Source organism: Eucyclogobius newberryi, unplaced genomic scaffold (assembly GCF_026437365.1).
Source record: "Eucyclogobius newberryi isolate DKJ021-1_F unplaced genomic scaffold, fEucNew1.0.hap1 SCAF_11, whole genome shotgun sequence".
Classification (NCBI taxonomy): domain Eukaryota; kingdom Metazoa; phylum Chordata; class Actinopteri; order Gobiiformes; family Gobiidae; genus Eucyclogobius; species Eucyclogobius newberryi.
Genome location: NW_027315735.1, coordinates 10788799 through 10814639, shown reverse-complemented (window position 1 = coordinate 10814639; position 25841 = coordinate 10788799). Strand labels below are relative to the sequence as shown.

Sequence of the window (25841 nt, the reverse complement as noted above, 5' to 3'; positions counted from 1 at the left end):
GATGTGGCGGGCAGCAGGGGGTGCCCTTCCCCCGTAGTATCTCCTCCCCTCACTTCTAGAGGAAGTCAGACTTAAAAGGCAGTGCAGTCTGCTCAGTCTTGCCTTCTGCTGGCTGCTGACAGGTACTGTACATGTAAGCCTCGTCTTTTCATTTGCAGGGTAGACTATTGTTGTTTGTTTTATTGGTGTTTAAAGGTTTAGTTTGGGCTTCAGCTGCAGCACCTGATGTATTTGCTCAGGTTTAGTTTAGTTGTTCCGGTCCATGGGTCTTTCAATGTAGTGTTTCCACATCTTTACTTCCCAACACAAGCTTGAACTTTTATCGTTCATTTAATGACTGTATTTTTATTTTTTCTCTGGTTTGATTCTCACCACTCACCACACTTAACCCCGTTAAAAATAGGGTTGCTTAGGTCAGTGAGGTTCCCCTTAGATCATTCTAGAATCTTACCAGTGTTTCTTCTAAGTTGCATTCAAAAACAGCCTTATGAAACATTCAACATTTTAACCTGGTCACATCAATGTTTCCACAGATGTATTTGGGTTGATTCCTGCTCGTTTGAGGAATCAGGGTTTCTCCTGTAACCGAGGCTCCAGAGCTCAGAAATGGCCTGTTTTCACTTACCCACTATCCCCGCCCACATCCCTGTCCTCTGTAGTACTTTGGTTAGTGTTGTCAAATGTCAAAAAGTCAATGTTCAAACAGAAAAACATGTGAACATGTGAATAACATGTGAATAACATGTCTGTTACGCTGTCACCATGACGAGACGGGGCTTATCAGCTCTGCACTTCAACAGGAAGTCAATGTTTCTATCAGTATGAGCTGTTTGAGATCTATATTACAGTTTATAATGAACACAATGTAAACTGATGATCTACTATGTAATTATGAATTTGAAATTAATTTCTTGAATATGATTGAAATTGGTTTAAAATGATCATTGTTCAATGTCTCAGAGCCACTAAAGGCACAGACTTGCTCTTATGAGTTAGGTGTGACCCCTGATTATACTCAGCCCCTGTGAGGTCATGACAGGTGAAAGAACGACACCAGCCAAGTGGAGTCTGGAGAATTTAATCATTTTCCAATCCACATAAAACAAATATAAAAACAGATCATTGGGTCAGCAGGGGACATCCACCTGCTGGACATCCACCTGCTGGACATCCACCTGCTGGACATCCACCTGCTGGACATCCACCTGCTGGACTCTACTGCCACATACAAAATAAACTACTGTCCAAAACAAAGAAGGGAGGACGCCGTGGGTGCAAAGAGAAGGAGGGTCTCAGAGCTGCAGGGCGCAAAACTGCTGGTAGACGGCCAGGATGTGGGGGTCCAGCTCGGCCGTGAACAGCAGGTTCTCCAGGGTCCCCATGTACTGCTGGATAGTCTGGTGGTGCTGGAACATACATGCAACACACATGTAAAACATACATGCAACACATACATGTAAAGCACATATACATATATACACGCATACATATATACATATATGTATGCGTTTATAAGATAAGATATTCCTTTATTGTCCCACATGGGGAAATTTCATAATTAATGTATAGGTGTATATGCAGGGTTCAGAATAAGCGGTATCACATCGCAAAATGCGACGCAATTTCTCTCAAATGCGATGCGTTCGTCAGAAAAAAAGGCTTTTGTATCACAGCTTTTGCGATACAAAAATGTGTGTTCAATTGTATAACCAAAGCGCCTAAAAGTACTGATCACTCGTCAATAACATCATGACACATGTAGGACGCTGTGTTGACATGACGAGTCCCGCTGCTGTCTCTCACTTTTTAAACATTTTTTTAATGTTTATAAAGTGTTTAAAAGTTCATTTGTTAGGAGTTTTTAAATAGAATGTTTACAAATACATTTGAAATAAATAATCTTGTTACATCAATGGAAAATATTGTTAGTCACTTTCGTGTTTTGCTCTGCAATAAGAACGGATTGTCTAGCAGCTGCAGCTCTACAAGAGAAAATCCTTAATCTGAACCCTGATTTGTATGTATACGTGTATGGGTGTATATATGTATAGGTGTATGTATGTATACATGTATATGTGTGCTCTCACCATGAGGAAGACCTGCTGCAGTCGGTCGATGCAGTTCCTGTACCAGGGCGTGTTGATGTCCACACTGCCCGTCTCACATCGCACTAGGTGTTCAGTCAGCAGCATGATGAACCTCTGACACAAGACAGGGTCAAGAGTCAAAGGTCAGGGGCCGCGACTGCGGCCGTACTTTAACCACTCCACCAGCTTTAGACATTTCTGTTTTAACAGGCCTATTAGGACACTTTGAAATGTCCTTGAAAAGTAAAGTGCAATACAAAGTAAAATGTTTTATGATAGATATTATTAGCTAGTCGTTTACAAAAATGATAGAGGGATTTTCATAGCAAAAAACCAAAACAAAACTTGATATTGTGTTACAGGACTTCATGAAAAACACCGACCTGGAAGATGACTAGGAACAGGTTCTTCTGCTCGCTCTGGGCCGACTCCACCTTCTCCTGCAGCCTCTCGATCTGCTCCTCCAGCTGGGCCTCCTCGTCTTCACTGGTGCGCTCCATGTCCTCTTCATCGCCACTGTCCCTCTGCGGACCACACAAGCGTCTTAGGCTCTTAGGACTGCTGAAGCCCATGTGAAACCCACGTGAAGTCCAGGTGTACTCACCTTCTTGTGCTGCTGCTTCTCCAGCTTCTCCTTGGCCTCCTCCAGCTCCTTCTGGATCTTCTGCACGTGCTTGTTCATTTTGCGGATGGTGGAGTGGAGGATCTCCCAAATGAAGAGCCTGAGGAGCAGGTGTGGTTTGAGGTGAGTCACTACGTTCTGTCAGACTCTGGTCCCAGTCTACAGCAGGACACTTAGGTGTGAGTGGAGGCTGAGAGACATTCAGGGTCCAAGCCACTTTTCACTAGTCCTGGCCCCGCAGACGTCTAGGGCCGCTCTGAATCGTCACTGGGTTTGGATTGTCTTTGAAGTATTATGCAGCACATATACAGTGGGGGAAAAAGTCACCAATTGTGCAAGTTCTCCCACTTAAAAAGATGAGGCCTGAAATAGACATCATAGGTAGACCTCAACTATGAGAGAAAAAATGAGAAAACAATTATCTGAAAATCACATCTGATTTTTAAAGAATTTATTTGCAAATAATGCTGAAAAAAAAACATTTGGTCAATAACGAAAGTTCATCTCAATACTTTGTTACGTATCCTTTGTTGGCAATGACAGAGGTCAAACGTTTTCTGTAAGTCTTGGCCCATTCCTCCATGCAGATCTCCTCTAGAGCAGTGATGTTTTGGGGCTGTCGGTGGGCAACATGGACTTTCAACTCCATCCAAAGGTTTTCTAGGGGGTTGAGATCTAGAGACTGGCTAGGCCACTCCAAGACCTTGACATGCTTCTCACAGAGCCACTCCTTTGTTGCCGCGGCAGTGTGCTTGGGATCATCGTCATGCTGAAAGACCCAGCCACGTTTCATCTTCAATGCCCTTGTTGATGGAAGGAGGTTTGCACTGAAAATCTCACAATACATGGCCCCATTCATTCTTTCACGTACATGACCAGTCGTCCTGGCAGGCTTTTAGCTAGGATTTGAAAACACCCCGTCCAACCGGGGCGACGAAATGTAGGTTCAACAAGACGAAAAATATTAAGTCTTTTCAGCTTCAACCCATTTTGAGATGATCCCTAAGGGGCGGCGTATCGCGCCGTATTTTACATAGTATTTGGCCGTGGAGGTTCGGCAAACGTGGAGCTTCGGCATTTTCCAGAGCACGTCTCGGCAGCCAATCAGAGCCAAGCACACAAACTTTGTCGACCAATCAGCGCGCAGCATGCAAATTTTCACTTGTAAACAGTAAGCTGTCATGGCGCGGACCATGGCGGACTATTGTCAAACGCTTCCCGGCCCGATTTAATGATGATATTCCCTTTTCTAAAATGTATTAATAAAAATTACACGATCCTTGCCCTCGAAAATGTCCGTCCACATGTCCAGATACCCCGTCCAAAAAACGGGAAGACGGCCCTCTAGCTAAAAGCCTGCGTCCTGGTCCCTTTGCAGAGAAACGGCCCCAAAGCATGATGTTGTCACCCCCATGCTTCACTGTTGCTATGGTGTTTTTTTGGATGTAAATCAGCATTCATTCTCCTCCAAACACCACGAGTTTTGTTTGTACCAAACAGTTCTACTTTGGTTTCATCTGACCATATGACATTCTCCCAATACTCTTCCCAAACATCCAAATGCAAATTTCAGACTCGCCCAGATATGTCTGGCACTGCAAGATCTGAATCTCTGGCGGCGTAGTGTCTTACTGATGGTAGCCTTTGTAACGTTGGTCCTAGCTTTCTGCAGGTCATTCACTAGGTCCCCTCGTGTGGTCCTCACCGTTCTTGTGATCATTTTGACCCCACAGCCTGAGATCTTGCGTGGAGCCCCTGATCGATTGGCTGATGTCTTGGAAGATTATTGCTCCCACAGTAGATTTCTTCACACCAAGCTGCTTCCCAGTCTTGTGCAGGTCTACAATTGTGTTTCTGGTGTCCTTGGACAGCTCTTTGGTCTTCACCATAGTGGAGTTTGGAGTGTGACAGTTTGAGGTTGTGGGCAGGTGTCTTTAATAGAGTTAACCAGTTCAAACTGGTGTCTTTAATACAGGTAATGAGTGGAGGACAGAGGAGCCTCTTAAGGAGAAGTTACAGGTCTGTGACAGCCAGAAAATTGTGCTTGTTTGTAGGTGACCAAATACTTATTTTTCCACCATTATTTGGAATTAAATTATTTAAAAATCAGACAAAATGAGAAAAAAAAATAATCTGAAAATCACATTGTCTCTCATAGTTGAGGTCTACCTATGATGTCAATTTCAGGCCTCTCATCTTTTTTAAGTGGGAGAACTTGCACAATTCGGTGACTGACTAAATACTTTTTCCCCCCACTGTGTGTCTGTTGACAGGAAACGGCTGATGAACATGTATTTTGTTTAGCCAAGTCTTTCTGTTCAACAAATAAAGTTTCTGTTGTTTCGGTTTCGTTCTCATCCAAGTTTACATTCTGTTTTGGAACATGTTTTGGGACATTTTGTTCCCTCACGTCCAATTATCTGGTGCTAAACTGCTCCACAAACCTAATTCGTGCCAAGGCTCCTTGGGAGCTAGTACCTGTCATGGCCCCCTTTCGACCCCTCAAACGGGGCTGTAAAGGGCACTTTTCTGCACCAGTCCACTCAGAACTGCTCCTATGGAAATGTACCTCAAGTAATTTAGCATGAATTAGCCAAGTATATTTGCTAATAACATCTATCGTCCATAGAACCACACTTTAACCAAACATGACTAAGCAACATCTGATTTACATTGAGCATTTGATCTTCAGACATGAAGAATTGTGTTGCTCATAAGGTATTTGTTCTCTGCAGCTAAAATGAACAAATAGAGGCTCATTTGATCTTACAACTCTGCAGTGGAGGGGGTGGAGCTTGTCATCTCAATGTAAAACATGTCTGATATTTGCCTGTCTTTCTTCCCTGGAGCAGCCTCTCAGAGTCTGCTCCCAGTGTGATGGGACTGCACCATCCCATCACAGTGGGATGGTGCAGCCGCAGAAAAGTTCTGATTTGTCCAACTCTTCTGCGTCGGCCGCGCATCCAAAGCATCGGACGCTCAAAACGCAGGAGTCACGCTGCAAAAACGCTGGTCGCCCAAGACGCGCGTTCACAGTGTGAACTTCACACTCATTCACACTTTTAATGTAAAACTGGAGCTTTGACCCAGCGATGTGAACATGTCTTCCTGCATGGCTTGCAGGAAGACATTACACAGAGCTCTTATACACACATGCACTTTCTTACAGACACACACACCTGGTGAACTCGTGGGCCATGTCCTGAGAGAAGAGCCAGTTGGCGACAGCAGCACAATCCACAATCTGAGTCCGGATCATTTTATCCACCAGAACAGCAATCATCTGCACAGGAACCGCGGCAAGAAAATGACTCCAATGACATACAACAGAAAACACTTCATAAAATGTCACACTTTAAGGTATTTCATTTGACACCTCTCTGTCCATAGAGATGATAAACGTGTTCAAATCATACACAGTAATGTTGATTTATGCTTGATTACAGAAACGTTGGACATGAAGTGGTTGATGGAATCATTTGATGCAGAGTGGCCAGTTTCAAAGTCGGTTTAAACCTAAAAAGGCATCCATCTGCTCAGACTCGGAGATAAGAGTTCAGCAACACACATTGGCAAGATGTGTAAAAAGTAAAACTCTATTGTGAAAGGAGAATTATGTGAGGCAGGGGATGTGTTGCTCCTTGTTGGCAATATTTTAATAAAAAATTACGTTAATTTGTATTGCTTATTATTTCATTATTTAGAATACAAGGCTGAACTAACCATCAGTAAGATTAAATTGAATCACTCAGTTTGTCACTATGTGGGCCTCCAATCCCAAACAGATCGTCACTGACACTTGAAAACTGGCGAAGGTTGGAAACAGAGTTTAAGGTTAAAGTCCAACTCGCGTTGTGTTCAAGTCCATTTTATCGGAGTCGGAGGTCAGATCTTCAGAGTTTGAGGTCATATGAATGCAGAATCAATAGTCACGACCTGAAGCTCCTGCACCAATCATGAATCAGAGCTGGTTTGTCCTCTGCAGCTCAGTGAGACTGGGATTGTGGAGGAGCTGAACGTGAGCCATGAACAAACTGAGAAGGACAAACTCTTTCCATCATTGTGAATTTTTTGCCGATTTGAGAACTCAAGCGACTGTTCCTTTTTTAAACCCCCCCTCCTGTTGTTTCAGAGAGGCCGCCTCCCATCAAACCTCGTGTGGAAGCACACAACAGCCCCGCTGCAACACGTACGTTTGTTTATTAGCACAACGGATTGCATCATCTCTCGTCTCCACAGATTTCCATCTCTTCTGAGCTCAAAAAACAGTCTTTGTCGTCATTTTTGTACTGTAGGCTGAAGGAACTCACTAAACACACACTGGCATATTAACCACGCATGCGCAGCCAGGGAAACGTGCTGCTATGCTGGGGATGAGGCTGCAGGTGTGCAGTAGCACGCAGGGAATTATTGAAATACTGGAAGAACTACTCGGCTGTCCACGCCATGAGGAAATGACTCAGATTACACACCAAAAATCCTCTATTATTCATTTAACTGTGTTTTAGTTCAATGAGTGGTTGGACCTGTTGGGGATGCTTTAAAGCTCTGGACACACAGGCTCAGTAAGAGTGCAGGCTACATCCTTTATTATGCCATGGGACTCTGGTGGCTGCTGGTTTATTGTACAGATGCAGTTTGTGCTTAAATAAGGCTTTTCCTTCAGATCGTTCTGGTGCAGAAAGGGCACGCATTACATACATGGTAAACGAGTCCCATGGGTGCTGCTCACCTGAGGGTGGTTCCTCCACACGTCATACACCACTTTGACAATGTGCAGCTTCCCCTCGTCAGTGTCTGTGAGTGCCTTCAGAATCTCATGAAACCTGTGCGTTTGGAGGAAAAGTATTATCACAAGAAGATCTGATTAAACTATCATACATGGCAACAATAAAATGCACCCTCAAATGAATACTACCTAAAATGAATACCCATGGGAAGATAAACAAAAGCTAGCTTACCCCTGAGTCTGATTTTTGTGATGCTCAGAAAGATCATCCAGAAGAGATTCTCAAACTGATTTATCTTACTCTGAGCCACGTAAGCTCCGCCCACAGGGCAGAACCTCTTGATAAAAGCCTGTCCTGTTCATCTATTTGTTAGTACCGTTTTAAGTTCCCATAAATTAATCTTCTTTGTTACCATTACCAGTCCTGTAATGTGCTGTTGTAATTAGCCTAAATGGCTAAGGCGCTGTGTTAGAGCGCTGTACATCTTCATCTTAAAGCCACAAACCTTCTTTTGAACAGTGAGGTGAAGATTCTAAGCAGGAGAAGAGATTTTCTCCCCCTTTAAACAGGATGTTAAAGATTAAATTTATCCATAATATACAACAGCATATTGACGCCATGGGCTGGGTTCAGCCCTTTCCATTCAGAAGCTAATCCGGTACAGTGCAGATGATGAGATTAACAGGACCAGCTAATATCAGTTGGCTCGGTGGGCAGGGCTTCCGCAGCTCAGAATAGTATAAATATCAGAGTTCTCAGACTAGATCCACAGATTGAGAATCACTTTTGGATGAAGTATCCAGATGACTACAACTATTTTTCTACAATGTTAGAAGAGGGTTAAAAGAGATCAAATGGCCCTAAGGGGGAAGGAGAACCAGAACCTTATGGGAACAATCAGAGATTCAGGCTGGGGAAAGTCCACATTCTGCCCTTAACAACATGCTTTTACCGACAGAGGCCTGAAAGTAGACTTCAAGGAGAAAAAATATAAAAGGATTCTAACAGGTGTAGAACAGGTGTGTCAGAGATGAGGCCTGCGGGCCGAATCCAGCCCACCAGACGTTTGATTCTAGTCCCCCAAACATAAAAAAATTATATTTATTCATTTCCAATTGATGTAGTGTTTTTATCGCTAGAACTACGAGTCCCATAACCCACCCCTCCCCCGCACCGATCAGCAGCTCAGAGTCACTTCTCTCCTTTCTCCTCAGTCTCAGACTCGTGCTCCAAACTTTACAGATCTGACTTGAGCAGTGTTTGGGAAACACCGGGAAGACAAGAGACTGTATGTGGATGTTAGAGCTAATGTGGAGCTAACAGCTAGCAAACACACTTCAGCGATGATGCTCTGTGAGGAAAACATCAAAACCAGTGCAAACACAGATCAGGAGCCACAGGTGAAAACACAGGTCAGAGTGTAATAAAGTGTGAACATGACAGAGTGAAGCTGCTCTGACTAACAATGTTTATCAATAAACTTACTACAAGCGGTAGAAAAGGAATGAATATATAAAGTGAATTTGCATCTAAATCTTCCATTATGTTATATTTGGCCTACGGAGCAAAATTAGTTCGACATCCGTGCCGAAGAACCTTTTGTTTTCTAGAACATTTCAGGTGCACTCCAAAGCAATTAGACATATTTTACTGCCGGTGGCTTAACCAAATATGACACTATGAATTATGTATGCAATACAATATAAAAAACATTGCGTCTTTGTGAGGACTTATAAGGTCCAGGTCCTTTAGGTGGGTGGGAGCACACTTACTTTCCCAGGGCACTGAAGGAGTGGCTGAAGGACTTGGCCGCCATGTGGAGCAGAGTCTGCAGAAACACGTCGATCTTCAGAGGGTTGAAGCTCTCGCCTTCATCTGAAGGAGCACACACACAGGTCAGCAGGGCTCACAAGCTTTGCTTTTCAAAACGTTCACATTAACCAGGACATCTTGAAGCCTCTAATCACTCGTTTGAAGACGGTGAGGTGAAGGTTTTAAGCAGGGAGAAAAGATGGTTTGAAAGAGGAGTCAAGGAAGCTATTTTTGTTAAAAAAGAAAGACCTTCTTTAAACAGAAATGGAGGGCTAAGGTTTAATCTTCCTGTTATTTATAATGGGTTACTGAACCCCTGGAAAGGTAGAGGACCAGGACCAGGCCATGTAGATGCTAATCAGGTACTCAGGGTGGTTGAGCCAGGGTCTCACAAAGACAAAGAGGATTCTAATAGCCCATTAAGATTCTGAATAGGCTAGCTCGGTAGATACAAGGGGGGAGTTTCTGTTGAAACAAACAACTCTTTCTACTTCAGGAAGGCTCCGCCCAATGGGCGGGTCTTACCACAGAACAGTATTAATATTGGAGTTCTCGATCTAAATTCTTTTATTGACAATGACTCTTGGATGAGAGTCGAAACGTCTATTTTTTTCAAACTGAGTCCCAGCTTTTTCTACTATAAACATGTTACAACTAAATTGCGACTAAAACAAAAAAGGTATTTTAAATTTGAAGTTGAAATTAATGCTGCTGTAATGGAGGATCAGAAGCTTGACTTGCCGTCATCGTCGTCCTGGTTGGGGTTGGACACTTCTTTGAGGATGCTGAGGATCTCCTCGTTGGTAGCTCTGTTCTTGATGGCGTTTAGCACAAGGATGGACACTGGGTAACCTGGTAAAGAGGCTGTGGACAGAGGCAGGAGAAGCATTAGGAACCTGCACTCAGACCACATTGGACTGAGACCCCCATTCAGCCCAAAACTCACAACCGGTTTAGAAGCACATTTGATGAAGAATAGCATTGGCAGTACAGGAGGAAGACAGGGATATCAAACACTTGAATTCTTGTAGTTCTGCAATACTTATTTCAGCTATGAACACATTTCGGATGGTTTTCTGTAATACAGTGGATCCAGTACTTACAGGCGCTCTCATCTGCGTACTTGTAAATAAAGAGGGGCTCTGCAGGGATAAGTGCAGAGAAGGTGGCGGGCACAATGTCCACCATGCGCTGGTGGTACGACAGTCTGAAGGAAAGGAAGTGGACGTCAGAATCAGTAATGTACAGGAGGAGGAGAGGGATCAGAGGAGGAGGGGAGGATAGAAGCGGAGAGGGATCAGAGGAGGAGGAGAGGGATCAGAGGAGGAGGAGGTGGAGGGATCAGAGAAGGAGGTGAGGAATCAAAGGAGAGGAGGAGGGAGTAGAGGGGTCAGAGGAAGAGGGAGGAGAGGGATCAGATGAGGAGGGAGGAGAGGGATCAGAGGAGGAGGGATCAGAGGAGGAGGGAGTAGAGGGATCAGAGGGATCAGAGGAAGAGGGAGGAGAAGGATCATAGGAGAGGAGAAGAATCGCAGGAGAAGGTCTCTACCTCATACTCTTTTCCAGGACCTCTTTGACAAACTTGGGCTTGGGCATTTCAAGATCCACAGTGAGACAGTCGGCCCTAGAAACAGACGTGGCATCGTTCATAATGTGTTCTTTTTCAAACTCCCTCTGAAGGCCAAAGTTTGGGCGCAAAACACAGCTGTTCACACCGCTGCGTCCAAAGTCGCCCCCGAGGCCAGAGTTGGACCCCTGTAAATTTGAAGGCAGATGTCCTGGACGCCTCAGACACGCGTCCAAAGAATAACCTCACCAGCAGACGCGCGTCTGAGACGTCCAGCGCACATGCGCAGTGGAGGAGTTGTTACTTTCCTGTGTTGCTTTTCTCTTAATGGTGGACCAGGTTGAGAAAGTGGCTTAGGTGTATTTACTTTACAAAGTCAGCGATGGGCTCCAGGCTTGTCTGGGACCCGCTGATACTGAGCTGAGTTAAGTGAATATTTTTATTTGCTCCAAGAGCTGCGTCTTGAGGATTTCTGTTTATTGTTGCAGGGTTTGCACCGCGTCTGTGGCTCAAACACCCCTGATGCGTCGTGAATGTAAACTGGACACTTTGATGCAGCGGTGTGAATGCTGCTTTAGGGTTTAGTTTGAGTAGTAGTTCAGAAATACTGAGAGTACCTCGGACCAAAGCAGAGCACTGTGGTGCTGCTGTAACAGTATTGTTCAACCATAATAACCACGCGCAAACTCCTTTGCAGTGGGAAGTTACTCACCAATCGTCCCAGCTCCAGCGGAACTGGAAGTTGCTGAGATGGTGAGCAAACCAGTTGATGAGCCTGAGGGCAAACAGACAGTTAAAGAGGAAAGGCATTTCTGGTCAGGTTTGCACAGACGAGGACCCAAAGCTCACCGGTCTATGCACGCAGTGTTCATGGTGTCCAGTCTCATGTAGAGCATCTCTGTGGCCTGGGCCAGCTGACATCCAGGTTAAGGACATGTCTTTAACTCAAGAGGTTCATCAGCCATCAAGTTCAGACAAGTCCACAACTCTGCTATGAACACTAAAATTCAAATCAATTCATTTTTGTAATGCCCAAAATCACAACAGCAGCTGCCTCGAGGGGCGACAGAACTTCCAATAACACATATGCTTGTGATTTTCAGTAGGATACAACTTGTGGGAGTGAGCCAGGCTGCAGTTTACACAGTTCGATGAGCAGTGTGGTGTACATGACGTCGATGTGCGGAGGGACGGGCAGCAGGAACAGTTGTCCAAAGATCACCTAGGAAACATTCAAAACGTTATGGTTGTTAAGCAAAGAAGTCATGTTAAGGGAACGGCAGAAAGGACGCAGCAGAGAGGAAGAGGAAAGAGGACGAAGAGAGAGGACGAGGAGACGAGCGGCTGTACAACGGGCTGGACACTTCTCTATTTGGAACGCGAGCAGTTACCCAGTAGATAAAATATATCCATGCATCGGACGCACGCCAGGCGGGCACAGGACGCGCCCAGGACGCGCCCAAGACGCGCACAGGACGCGCACAGGACGCGCACAGGACGCACACAGGACGCACACAGGACGCACACAGGACGCACACAGGACGCACACAGGACGCGCACAGGACGCACCTCCACAATGTGATAGTTGAGGGGGATCTTGCTTTTGCCTGGATAGCTGAGTAACTGCGCCGCACTGAAATGGACAGAAAACACAGGGCGGTCAGTAAGTCAGGTCAGTGAGCAGGCATTTCTAACACCTCCAGTAAAATGAAAAAAGGTGCACTAGTATGTAACTTTTCTGTGAGGCAAATCATATCCATCTTGTACTTCAAACCCACCACACTCTTCTCTGAACATGGCTGCCTCTGGGGGACAGGCAAATGTCAAACCCTCCCCAATAATAAGTGAACCCTTTGGACTATAAACAAATGGCTGGGCTCTTTCTGCATAGCTTGGAACCTCATATAACTGGAATAAATCAGACGCAAAAATGACAGGAACATCAGAATCTCTGAAGCTCGTTCTGTGGTCGGCTGATGCCTCTCATGTGGCTCATGGTGCAGTGTTTGCGGTGAATGGAGGAGCAGTGTGTGTGTGTGTGTGTGTGTGTGTGTGTGAACAGTGTTTGCGGTGAATGAGGAGCAGTGTGTGTGTGAACAGTGTTTGCGGTGAATGAGGAGCAGTGTGTGTGTGAACAGTGTTTGCGGTGAATGAGGAGCAGTGTGTGTGTGTGTGTGTGAACAGTGTTTGCGGTGAATGAGGAGCAGTGTGTGTGTGTGAACAGTGTTTGCGGTGAATGAGGAGCAGTGTGTGTGTGTGTGTGTGTGAACAGTGTTTGCGGTGAATGAGGAGCAGTGTGTGTGTGAACAGTGTTTGCGGTGAATGAGGAGCAGTGTGTGTGTGTGAACAGTGTTTGCGGTGAATGAGGAGCAGTGTGTGTGTGTGTGTGTGTGAACAGTGTTTGCGGTGAATGAGGAGCAGTGTGTGTGTGAACAGTGTTTGCGGTGAATGAGGAGCAGTGTGTGTGTGTGTGTGAACAGTGTTTGCGGTGAATGAGGAGCAGTGTGTGTGTGTGTGTGAACAGTGTTTGCGGTGAATGAGGAGCAGTGTGTGTGTGAACAGTGTTTGTGGTGAATGAGGAGCAGAGTGTGTTGAGGAGCAGTGTGTTTGTACCATGTCTTGCGTTCTTTCCAGTGGGTCTTGATGATACAGTTGAGGTTCTCTTCTATCACAAACCTCTCCACAGAATGGCTCCCCGGCATCACAGGGCCCTGGAAACAGCACATGTGGGACTCAGACATTTGTGACAGTGACTTCATTTGGCTTTGTTTCCTAATAAAAACACATTTAAATCACTTTCATTATTTATTTTTTGAGCATACATTCATTTATTCTGTGCTAATAATCACAAGAATATAGTAAAATAAATGTTTCCAAACAACAAATTTTGCTGAGAGGATTTGCTGAATACCTCTCAAATCCCCGGGCCAATCACTGACCATTTGAATAGTATCCAATGATGTGGCCACTCCTGATGGAATTATTCTCCCTCCTGAGCCTGCTGCGGCGACATACCTCTGGGGCGTCGGTGTAGTCAAACATACGGAAGACCACGCGGGGCATGGGGTAGTGAGCGTCTGGCATGTGTCCTGGAGGAGTGAAGGGAGGCAGGTTGTGCTGCAGCGCCTCACACAGGACACTGTCGAAGGCGATGTATGGCCTCAGGATGTGCCGCTCCTGCCACCGGTCTTTCTTCAGCTTCTGGATCTGAGCCCACACGCAGTCCAGGTACTGCACACGGCACAGACACATACCACTCATACAGTCAGGTGCAGCCAAACTAGAAGGCTTAAAACAGCAGAGGATTCTCAGAGCCACAACACAGGTCGAGAAAACATCCGTTGTCAAGAAGATTCAGGACGGAAAGAACCTTCTAACCAGGATCTATCAAACTAGTGTGAATGAAGCAGTGTTTGTGACGAGGGAGAGTGAGAACAGGGTTAACATTTAGCATCATGTGTCCTTCCACTACATCCAGACATCAGACAGGAGTCACACAGCATCTCATGTCAACAGAAGAGGGAGCTGTGGTTGCCAGGTTACCTCCTCCTGTGGGTGGGGCTTCTCTGCAGACCACACCTGTAGCATGGGCACGTGCGTCTTCACCCGTCGCCTGCACACAGGAATAACATCAACATACTTGATTAATATGGCCCTTTGTAGACACTCAAAGACCCTCATGTAGCCTTCTTCATTCTCTCAACACTCCGGGGCGGTAATCATAGCAAAAGAAGTGAGGCTTGCCCACCTGCACCATCAGCCCACCACCAACACTCACACACCACATTCCTGCACGTGGTATGATTTACCTGGGACAGCCCCGATTTTTTACGTCCCGTGTCCCGGTGCATTTGTCCTGGTTTCGCACAGACTTCGTCCCGTGTGTCCCGGTTTAATGTCTGCTGGGGCGCATAATGGTAAAAGCAGCCAAATCGCAGATAGTGCGCCGTGCTAAAATCTCTTTGGCCAGTGTGATCCCGCATCTCGGATCCAAGCGGCAGTACAGTGATGATTCCGGCCTTCCTGCCTTCCGGCTTCTGACCAAAGTTGACTGAATTTTGCCAGTAAGCGCATTTCTTGCGATAATATAACAGGTCCAATTGTCTCTTTGGCAGGAGCCATCTTGGGCCAAGATTCTTGGGGTCCTTTATTTACCAGTAGGTGTCTGCGTTGTGCCTGACTGAAAAAGTTGTTTACATTTTGACAGTGCGCCGCGTGTAGGTAGACTACTGTTCCCAGAATGCTTTGCATACATGTTGTTGGGACTTGCGGTTCCGGAGTACTGTAAAGCTAGACGTGCATCGGCATCTCGTGTCCCAAATCTTCTTCATACACCGTGTACCACACAAAATATCTTCGTGGTCAGTAAGCGCAACCAGAAATAAACCATATATTAAGCACACTGGACTATTAAGCGCACGAACGGCTTTTGAGGACGTTAAAGACTTTTACGTGCGCCTTATAGTGCGGAAAATACGGTACTCACTTGAGGTAGCCCTCGATCTGGCTGAGGAGGCGGTCCATCTCCACATCCTTCTTCTCGTAAAGCTCTTTGCCCACCCAAGGGAGACAGGACAACACCACGTACACAAACCAGTCAGAGCGCACCTGCAAACACACACCGCACAGTAACACACACGTATGTTGGGTTGTGTTCAAAATATTGATACGGTGACGTATCGTCACGGACTCTCAGTATCAAGTTACAGTATCAATTTTTATTTAAAAAAAATATACATATATATTTTTGTGGCCCGTAGGCTTTGGAATAGTACTTTTGATCTGCTGTTTGTGCTACGCTCTTCTCACTTCGAGATGAGAAGGAGCTGTGGATGCTGCTGCAGCATGTTCAGACCATGCAGAAACATGCAATACTTTAATAGAACGTGTTCCATATATTTCTATTTGGATAAGTTGGATGTATGAAGTTATTGGAGCATACATTTTCGTGGTGATATTAGCACTGCGTTTGGATATAGTTAGGCTATTGGCTATAACATGATTATTCTTTATTACAGTAAAATTAGCCTTCACACTTTTCCATTTTGTGAATTTCCCGTTTTATTTAGATGATCAGACTTAAGTCTGTGTCATCCTCGTGTTGCTAAGCCTCAGTCTCTCCTCAGACTGTGTCTGATCAGTCGCTTCTCCTTTAAACCTCACACATTAAAGTTATTTGGAGTAAACATGTTTAAACTGACGTTTTAGGAGGAAAACTAGTCAAATAATGACTGAAAAAACATAGCTTTTTTTGCGTGTTGTGCAGGAGCGGTTTTCTTCCCGTTTCTGAAGGGACGGCAGAGTTAACCCTTTCATTACTGAGGCGTGACATCCCAGACAGTTATCAGGGCTTTTGGACTAAAACCAATATTACTCAATGACATTGGGATCAGCAGATACCAATACTGGGCCGATATATCGGTGTACTCCTAGTGGTTAGTTGTGGTTATTCCCAGAACAGTTGCTCAAAACCATTTGCTGGGTATGAAGAAGACTGTTCGGATGCAGATAGTAAAATTGCAGGGTTCAGATAAAGGATTTTCACTTCACGTATAGCGGTGCTGATAAACAATCCGTTCATTTTTTTCAAATTTGTATAGCAATTCGATAATTGCATAGCAAAACACGAAAGTGACTAACAATCAATATTTTCCATTGATGTAACAAGATTATTTATTTAAAATGTATTTGTAAACATTCTATTTAAGAAAAACCTCCGAACAAATTAACTTTTAAACACTTTTTAAACATTAAAAAAAAAAAAAACTTGCAAATAAAATTAGTTGTTGAACAAATTAATCAACACAAAGTCAGATGGCCGTATTTACAACTTTCTTCCATATCATCAATCAGATGACTATTTGCAGGAGTCTCATTTACATATTAATTGTCTTTACACTTTTACTCTCACGCTTCTGATGGAAAAATAAATGTTGCTGTGGTGTTTCCATCATGGTGAATTTGTGTTATTCAAATTGTACCGCTCTATTTGACGTTCCATTCCAGCTATAAAACGTTTCCATTTTTCGTTTTGTTATTTGATGACGATCCCTAAGTACTTCGTCTCGGCTCCGGCTGCACATTTGATGACGGTCCCTAAGCACTCGTCTTGGCTCTGGCTGCGCATTCGGAGCGGTGTAATTCGCTGCGCCCAAAATACGCATCTGATTTTTAAAACGAGGTTGTAGTCACTTGGCAGTGTAAATATGAGTATTTTGGCATGTGAGTAATCCGCAAAGACTTTTGCGTTTAGGAGCTATTGACCTCGGAAGTCCGAATCTGTGACACTAACTTTAGCGCACGTGGCTTCTCCCACTTTCAGACTCGATCTGAGACAGTAGCAGGACTCGTCATGTCAACACAGCGTCCTACATGTGTCATGTTATTGACGATCAATTGACGAGTGATCAGTACTTTTAGGCGCTTTGGTTATACAATTGAACACACATTTTTGTATTGCAAAAGCTGCGATACAAAAGCCCTTTTTTCTGACGAATGCATCGCATTTGAGAGAAATTGCGTCGCATTTTGCGATGCGATACCGCTTATTCTGAACCATGTATTGTAGATGTTATTCAAATAAGTCCATGTTTCGTTTCGGTAGATTTATTCAACCCAGTTCTCACAGGCACATAACAGTTATAATGGGAGCACTAGTGCCCCCTAGCTGCCAGGCATGAGAAAAAGGCAAACAATACTAAGAGCTCATAGTAGAAGCCAGAGCGGCCAATTGCCATGAGCTCTAGCAGGATTTTTAGGATGATTGTGATAATTTCCCCATTAATAAATGATTTACTGTAAATTTTAACAAACGGAATGACTGCTTATACAGTGTAGTGTATAAAAGTATAACAAGGAACATATCAATAGAAATGTTTAGTCATCCGCAGCCCTGTTTTACAACAAACCTTGTGGTGAAGCATTATAATCTTTCCTTGAAACAGGTGGTGAATTCAAACTACACATTGGCTTATGGAATTTGTTTTATGTCTGCTCCAATTGAGATTAAAACAAAGCGTAGTAGTGATTGGTCCCATCTGCAGACTTACCTGTGGCACGTCTTCTTCCTGAGTAACGCTGACAAAGTTTTCAAACATGGCCACCATGGATGGCGCGGCGATCACGTGACAGTTCACTAGATCGGACAGAAAGCGGACCTGCAGAACAAACGTGCATCTTTTAGGAAACAGTTTAGTTGTTAATGTTAGAAACAAAAATTGTGATTTATAATTTGCTGCCTTCACAAAATGTATCGTTAACTGAAAGGCCCCCACCGCACCATTCCTCCTGCACGATACGCCTCTTTCACGTACCAGGTAAACCGCCTCGTTGTATAGGTTGTTTTTGAGGGTCTCCTTGAGTTGGCGGATCATGGCCTCCACAAACTCTCCTCCAAAGTTGTAGTTGCGTGCGTTAAGGAGTCCGACCAGCGTGGTGTAGACGGTGAGCTTCTCCGGCAGCAGTCGGGCCCTGTCAGAACACACACCATCAAAGACATCCGCCATGCTCTTCTTCACTTTGGCATCATGTTTTAGAGCATCAACTCTATCAGGTGTTGTGTTTTATGCTAATGTGAGCATGCAGTTGTAATGAAGGTCAGAAATATTCAAAATGGGTGGTGATTTATGGACAACACAGGAGACCTCAGGATCTCTACTTTTGGCAAAGTCACTTTGCAAAAGTGTGAAATATTAAACCAAGTGTTTTTGCGAGAATCAGAGAAGGATCAGAGAAGACGAGCTCGCAAACAGGATTCATGAAATTAACGTGAATGAAGCGAAACACAACTGCAGGTGTGTTTAGTCCTCAAAGTATTTACACTAATATATATATAATATACTTATATTTAACTTATCTAAACATTATGCATTGTTTTATATTCGTTCAAAGGTGCACTACTGAACTGCTCGGCTCACTGGAGCTGTTATGGCTTAGAACAGGGGTGTGCAAACTACGGTCCCAGGGCCAACTGTGGCCCATGGTCCAGTTTGTATTGGCCAGCAGCAAGTTTATAATATAACATAATATAATATGGTCTGCGTATGGTTTGCGCAAGAAGCTTGAGCTCCTCTGAGCTCCACTTATGTTTCAACACTAGATGGAGCCAGCCAAAAAAAAACATTGACTATAAATTAGCAGAAATGGAAGTGACAAAGAAACGCAAAATAGCAAGTGAGTGCAGGAGATTTCTAACACGGTGGGAAATTATTATTTTGTCAAGGAAATTAATGGAAAGTATTTGTAATGAAGATGTTGCTGTGACGAGTATAATGTCCGACGGCACTATGAGACCAAACATCAGAGCTACACATCATACACCGGTGATGAACAAACACAGAGAATCAAGCTAATGGCAGCTAGCTTACTAGCCCAACTACTGTTTTTTTCCGTGCTAAAAGGAAAACGCTACAACAGCAAGGGGTGGCATCTGTGCTATCGAGTAGAAATCAAAAGCACAGAGACACCGTTCAGCTGTTGTTTTGTGGGGAGTAGAGAACTGCTTACTGTACGGACGAGCTGCTTGACATGAGCCTAAAAACCACAACCACAGGCAAAGATATTTTTGAAGCCGCTTCAGAGGCAATTGAAAATATAGGGCTTAAATTGGACAAGCTCTGCAGCAAACAACAGACGGAGCCCCAGCCATGAGAGGCGAGCGCAAAGGAACGGCATCATTGTGTGATTAGGTTAAAAAAAAAAAAAAAAATTAAAATGCACTGCATAATCCACCAAGAAGGACTTTGGTCCAAGACAGTCCAGTTGGGTGGACACTGTTGTAAAACTGTCAACATAATGCGAGCTAGGGGACTATACCAGACTATACCACAGAGAATGTAAAGCTTTCCTAGCCCATGTGGATTCTGAATACGGGGATGTACTCTACCACTCTGATATACGCTGGCTCAGCCTCTGTGCTCCAGCTGTTTTACGCAATGAGATCAGTTTTTGAAAGAGAAGGGCTGAGGGACCCTCTGTGGCTGGCAAACCTCACATTTTAGTTGATATTATTCATCATTTGAATACACTAAACAAGAACCTACAAGGCCTTTACCTTCTGAGTAAAGCTCCACCTGTTTGAGACGCATCTGCAAAGCTTTAAGGCTGCACACTTCCCTGCACTGACTGAAATCAGATCTGCTTTTCCAAACGCGGACCTTACTGCTAATAATGAGAAATATGTGTCTGCGATTGCATCTCTGATTGAAACATTTCTGTTAAAGAAAAACAAATCAATCATCTTCCTGGGAGATGCAGAAGTGGAAGAGAGTTTGCACTTCTGATTGAAGTTTGGATAATGTCAAGTTTCCTCTGGTGAGACGCCATGCAAAAAGAATGATGAGCCTGTTTGGCTAAACGTACATCTCTGTGAAGCTCTGTGTCTCCCACTGAGTTCTTCACGGAGGAGAGTTACAATTACACACATCTTATAGTCAATATGTTACATCTAGCATGCAGCCCTCGGTTCATTTTTCTTTATTTGGCCCTCAGTGAAAAAAGTCTGGCCTCCCCTGGCTTAGAATATTCCCCGGTACGGTCAAGTTAAAGATACATGTTAGGTCTGTGGAGAAGCAACCCAGCTTACAGTAAAGCACACTTCAGGATAATTTGCCAGATTTAGGCTCCGGGTTTGGGGAGTTGTGACCAGACTTTGAAACGTCTCCTCTCTTCTGTGGTGTGTGGACTTTGTATCTAAAGCCCCTTCATTTACTCTGGACAAGAAACAGCTGATGCTAGGTTTGTTAGCTCTGCTCGGAGGACAAAACGATTCTCGTCATGTCTGTGGTCAGCCTTTTTTCTCAAATATAATTTCAAGTTGAGAAATGAAGAGGGGGGAATAGGCCCACCGGTGGGCACATGTGGGCTTGCTTCCAGCCCCACAGCTCAGCCGCCACGAGTTGGAGTTCACTACAGTGGACAAGAGGTTTGCGTCCCTACGCCTACAGATTTGGGACAGAGTACCCGGCCTTCTAAAAGTCCCTTGGAGGGGTAGACAATGCAGCGACTGGGGACTAAGCTGTTCCACTAGGGGAATTCCACTGGGCAACGACAGCGACACCTGGAGCGGGGAGATCGGGAAGATCTTAACCCAAGCGGTGTTCAGTTATTGGACTTTGTGCTAGCCATGTAATGTCCAAAACAAACACAAGCACACGGGTGTCCTAGTGCCACACGCACTGATGGATACCCTAGGTCAGACGTCAATCATAGACTGTCATCTGACCTTAAGACGTGGGTCTTGGACACTCGGGTGAAGAGAGGGGCAGAGCTGTCAACCCACCAACTGGAAACCGGGCAGACTTTGCAGGCCCAAGCGCAAAGAGAGGGTCTGTAGGGAACGTCTTGTGGAGCCCTCAGTCAGCAGGATCTTCAACTCGCACCACTGGATGAGCTTCTCTCAGATCCAGGGGGAGGCTGGAGTCCGGACCATTTTCTCGACCGCCATTGTCAATGCGGCTACTTGGCACGGTGGTCGAAAGGTCTCAGGTGCCTGCCGCGGCGGCAACCCCCGAAACCGGTAGTGGACACTGGAAATAAGGGATAAAGTCAGGCTGAAGAAGGTCTATCAGGCCTCTTTGGCTTGTATGACTCCAACCCAATTGATCGGCAAACCATCTGGCACCTCAGGAGTCAGTGCTTCATCAACACAGTTTATGGTGCAGGTTGATACTTGTTGACCTTGACTGGGGATGTTGGATGGTGAAATGAAAACTTTGAGGACCTCCTTAATCCCGCTGTCACGTCTTCCGAAGACGAAGCAGAGACTGGGGACTCGGAGACTGGCTCGTCCATCACCCAAGCTGAAGTCACTGAGGTTGTTGGCAAACTCCTCGGTGGTAGAGCTCCGGGGGGGATGAGATCCGTGCCTTAAGTCTCTGGATGTTGTAGGACTGTCTTTGCTGACAAGTCGGGGACAGAGCCTCTAGACTGGCAGACCGTGGAGGTGGTCCGTCCGTTAAAAAGGAGGGACCGGAGGGTGTGCTTCACCTAGAGGGATCAAACTTCTCAACCTCCCTGGTATGGTCTATTCCAGGTTAATGGAGAGGAGAATCCAACCAATGGTCGAACCTCAGATTCAGAAGGATCAGTGTGGTTTTTGTCTTGGTAGTGGAACACTGGACCGGCTCTATACTCTCCATTGAAAACTTGAGGGTTCATGAGAGTTCGCCCAACCAGTCCACGTGTGCTTTATGGATCTGGAGAAGGGGTCCGGGGCCCTTTTCTCAGGGCTGTCCAGTCCCTGTATGACCGGAGCAGGAGCTGTGTTTGCATTGCCGGCAGTAAGTCAGACCTGTTCCCAGTGCATGTTGGACTCCTCAGGGCTGCCCTTTGTCCCCGGTTCTGTTCATTGTTTTTATGGACAGAATTACTTGGCGCAGTCAGGGGTCGGAGGGTGTTTGGCGACCACAGGATCTCATCTCTGTTGTTTGCAGATAATCATATCCAAGGCCATGGTAACCGTAAAAAGGTGGCTTGCCCTCTCCAGGTGGGTGGGGAGGCTCTTCAAGTATGTAGTTCAAGTATTTTGGGGTCTTGTTCACGATTGAGGGAAGGATGGAGCGTGAGATTGACAGTTGGATCGGCTGCAGTCGCTGCATCGGACTGTTGTGGTGAAGAAGGAGCCGAGTTGAAAGACAAAGCTCTCGATTTACCGGTCAATCTACGTTCCTGCCCTCACCTATGGTCATGAGCTTTGGGTAATGATCGAAAGGATAAGATCGCGGATACAAGCGGTCAAAATGAGTTTCCTCCGCTGGGTGACTGGGCGCTCCCTCAAAGATAGGGTGAGGAGCTCAGTCACACGGGAGGAGCTCGGAATAGTGCTGCTGCACCTCCAGCTGAGGTGGCTCGGGCATCTGTTCCGGGGCCTCCTGGGCGCCTCCCTAGGGAGAGGCCCTGGGGAAGACCCAGGACACGCTGGAGGAACTAGGTCTCTCGGTTGGCCTGGGAACAACTCGGGATCCCCCCGGAGGAGTTGGAAGTGTCTGGGTGAGGGAAATCTGTGAGTGTTGTGATATTCATTTTTGTCAATACCGGCCGACCCTGTGTGTATAGAAGTGAAGAATGAATGTGTATAATGTCTAATGTCCCTCCCCAAAGCAGAGGTTCCGTACACAGAGCAGAGGATGCGCAGGATCTTGTTCTTGTAGTTGGGCAGGTCGGCCTCCAGGACCCCTGCCAGGCCCTCCAGGTTACTCTCCAGAGAGGACGTGCTCTGGAACACAGAACCATATACACATCATCACCACAGCCTACACCACGCGAGACTCACTCGGATCACACCAGACTCTGTACCTTCTCTCCGACTCGACATATGAGCGACTCCAGCCGGTCCTCGATCTCGATGGGCTCCGATGTCCTCCTGCGTTTGTGAGGCTGACCCCCTAAAACGCATGAACAACAATTTGAGGACTTTTTCCACAATCAAGACATCATATTTTAGTAAACTGATAATGGCTATGGCCACTGTCTTCATTTGTTGTTCTAAAACCCAGGGCTGTCAAAATATAAGTACAGCAATATAGTCAGTATGTTTACATGCAAACGAAAAAAATGAATTGTTGCTTTAATCCGATACAATTAGACATCTTCATGTGCATGTAAACACCTTACGATAGAAATCGGCGTTGAAAATCTCAGATTGAGACCCAGATTATGCGGTTGTGTTCGGTTTCCTTGTGGCATGTATACACCTTAATCGCACTGAAACTAGACAAGGCTTGTGCGCATGCTCCACGGCCCCTAGCAGACCCCAAAACTCCACATTTACCGGGTAAGTTCAATTGTTATGGTCGCAGAAAGCAGACGGTTTTGGTTTTAGCATGTAGATCGCCCGTTTGCGATCATCTTTTGAAATTATTTCGCAGGACCATTAGGTCTGTACGACTATCTATCTTGCTGTTGTTCGAAAATGCCGCTCTGGCAGTCTGTCGCGTGACAGCTGTTTATATGTGACGCAAAAGGTCAACAGGAATGGGGGCGGGGGCGTATTAGTCCGCTGAAACTACGCATATCTCCACCTAGTGGTAGGAGGACGGCACATTCTTGTCAGGAATTCAACTTTTTCGTCTGCGTGTATACTTGGACAAGGACAGAGTTGTCAAGATGTCAAAAACGAATGTTATAAAAAAACGTTTTTTTCCGCAATCATGTAAACACACTGAGTGACAAACTTTGAATTTGAGTTCAGGATGAAATATCAGAACTAACACTCACAAACATGGAGCCCATAGGACATGCTCAGGGCTAAAACTTTCTATGTTCATCTTTTTAGAAGACAGATGCACAAATGCCAACAGCAAGGCACATCGTGATATTTCTGCCAAAACACCAAATGTATAATGTAAAAAATACAGAAAAAATACTTTTATAAATTATAATAATTGATAATTGTATTCAATAACTGGAGTGTACAGATGCTGTAACACAGGTACTTTTATAAACAGACATGAAGTAAAAGTACATGAGTTACCGCCTCTCGCTCTCCATACATTTGCAAATATCAACCGACTTCAGATCTAATCATTTTGCATCTTTACAGATGAACCAATTTCCAAGTTTGTGAATCTTGCTCACTGACTATGGCAATAAAACGTTTGTGACTTATAACAAATAAGCATCAACTTTGAATTACCGGCTAGAAATGTAAGTTAGATTGTTGTTCTATTACAAAGAGGCTAGGGATGGAACAGTGTGTACTATATCCGTAGATAGAATGGAAGACTATTATTGCCTAAACATTTCCAGAAATTGCCATCATCAAAAATGTTAAGTGTGCGTCATAACTTCTAAAAGTGAAATATAGGTGCAGGAGGTGGGGGACAGAAGGGTCCTGGCTAAATTCACATCTATGCTGGACCATGAGTGTCGCCCCCTGCAGGACCCTCTGTCCGCTCTGGAGAGCAGCTTCAGTGAGAGACTGATCCACCCTCGCTGTGTGAAGGAAACGTTTCACAGGTCTTTCCTTCCTGCTGCTGTCAGACTCTACAACAAACACTGCTAGCCCTGAACATGTGCAATACTGAATAAACCATGTGCAATACCTGTAAAGAGTGTTCTATTTTTTTTATTCGGTTTACTTACTTGCTAATAGTATTACCTAGTCTTGTGCTAGCTATTTTAACTTAATTTTGTTCTATTATACTTATTATTATTATCTTTATATTTTTATTTATCTATTTTATTTTATCCCCCCTCCATTCCCTATTAAGATAGTTTTGTTAATAAGAGTTTTTTTTTGTTCATAAGAGTTCTATTAAGTGTGTGTTTTTGAAACTTCCTATAATCTGTCCTTTCCTCCTGTTTCTACTGCGTTGTAACAACGAAATTTCCCCTTGTGTGGACATTAAAGGGTTATCTTATCTTATAATTTAATGTTTGAAAAGCGTTTAAAGCGGCTCTAAAATCACGTGTCAGTGCTTTTATTTGTACTGACTAAACCACCCGGATGTTCCACTTCACCCTTACTTCTAGTTGCCTCCATATAGAATATTTTGGGTCTCCATTTTTTCAAGGGTCTATAAATCCCTAAAGTGTTCCCTGATCGAGTTTGTAAAGTAGGAGCCAAAATCAAACTTCCACACAAACTCTCACATGTCGCAGCTCTGTTACCGCCCCCAGGATTTAAGCGTGTTCTCCTAGAAAAGAACTGATCTTTCCACGTACAGAGCACGTAACCACACTTCACCACACACACAAACTGCTGCACATGTGGATTAATTCTTATTGATACAATAATACATCACAATAAACGAAAACTGGAGCAGCGTTAGCCCGGTGCGCTCTACGCATTTACTTACCTTCATTATCGTCGCTGTGTCTTCTTCGGGACATATTAAAACTATTTAGAAATAATGTTGCAAGACTCTGCAAAGAAAATGAACCCTTGTTTGGTTCCGAGTGGCTTAAATGTGTCTATTAATGAGGCGCGGCGCCACAAAAGCCAAACGCGCACAAACTGCTGCGTTCTGAATGAATCATGAAACACTTCCGCTGTGTGCCGGAAGTGCACCCGTTTAATGTCC

The 25841-nt window shown here is 44.8% G+C and overlaps 1 protein-coding gene across 1 annotated transcript; it reads right to left on the bottom strand.

The window, feature by feature from the left end:
* Positions 1-1062: 1062 nt before the first annotated feature.
* LOC140349495 (nuclear cap-binding protein subunit 1) lies at positions 1063-25836 on the bottom strand. The gene is made up of 23 exons (XM_072435853.1): positions 25617-25836; positions 23113-23201; positions 22932-23032; positions 18132-18288; positions 17868-17975; positions 15305-15426; positions 14362-14431; positions 13834-14049; positions 13432-13529; positions 12388-12451; positions 11930-12040; positions 11668-11732; positions 11531-11593; positions 10801-10875; positions 10355-10458; positions 9993-10115; positions 9212-9314; positions 7442-7535; positions 5889-5992; positions 2692-2809; positions 2471-2611; positions 2088-2201; positions 1063-1406 (listed from the first exon to the last, which is right to left on the bottom strand). The coding sequence occupies exons 1-23, from the start codon at positions 25648-25650 to the stop codon at positions 1293-1295; spliced, it is 2388 nt and encodes a 795-aa protein (XP_072291954.1). The 5' UTR covers positions 25651-25836; the 3' UTR covers positions 1063-1292.
* Positions 25837-25841: the final 5 nt, after the last annotated feature.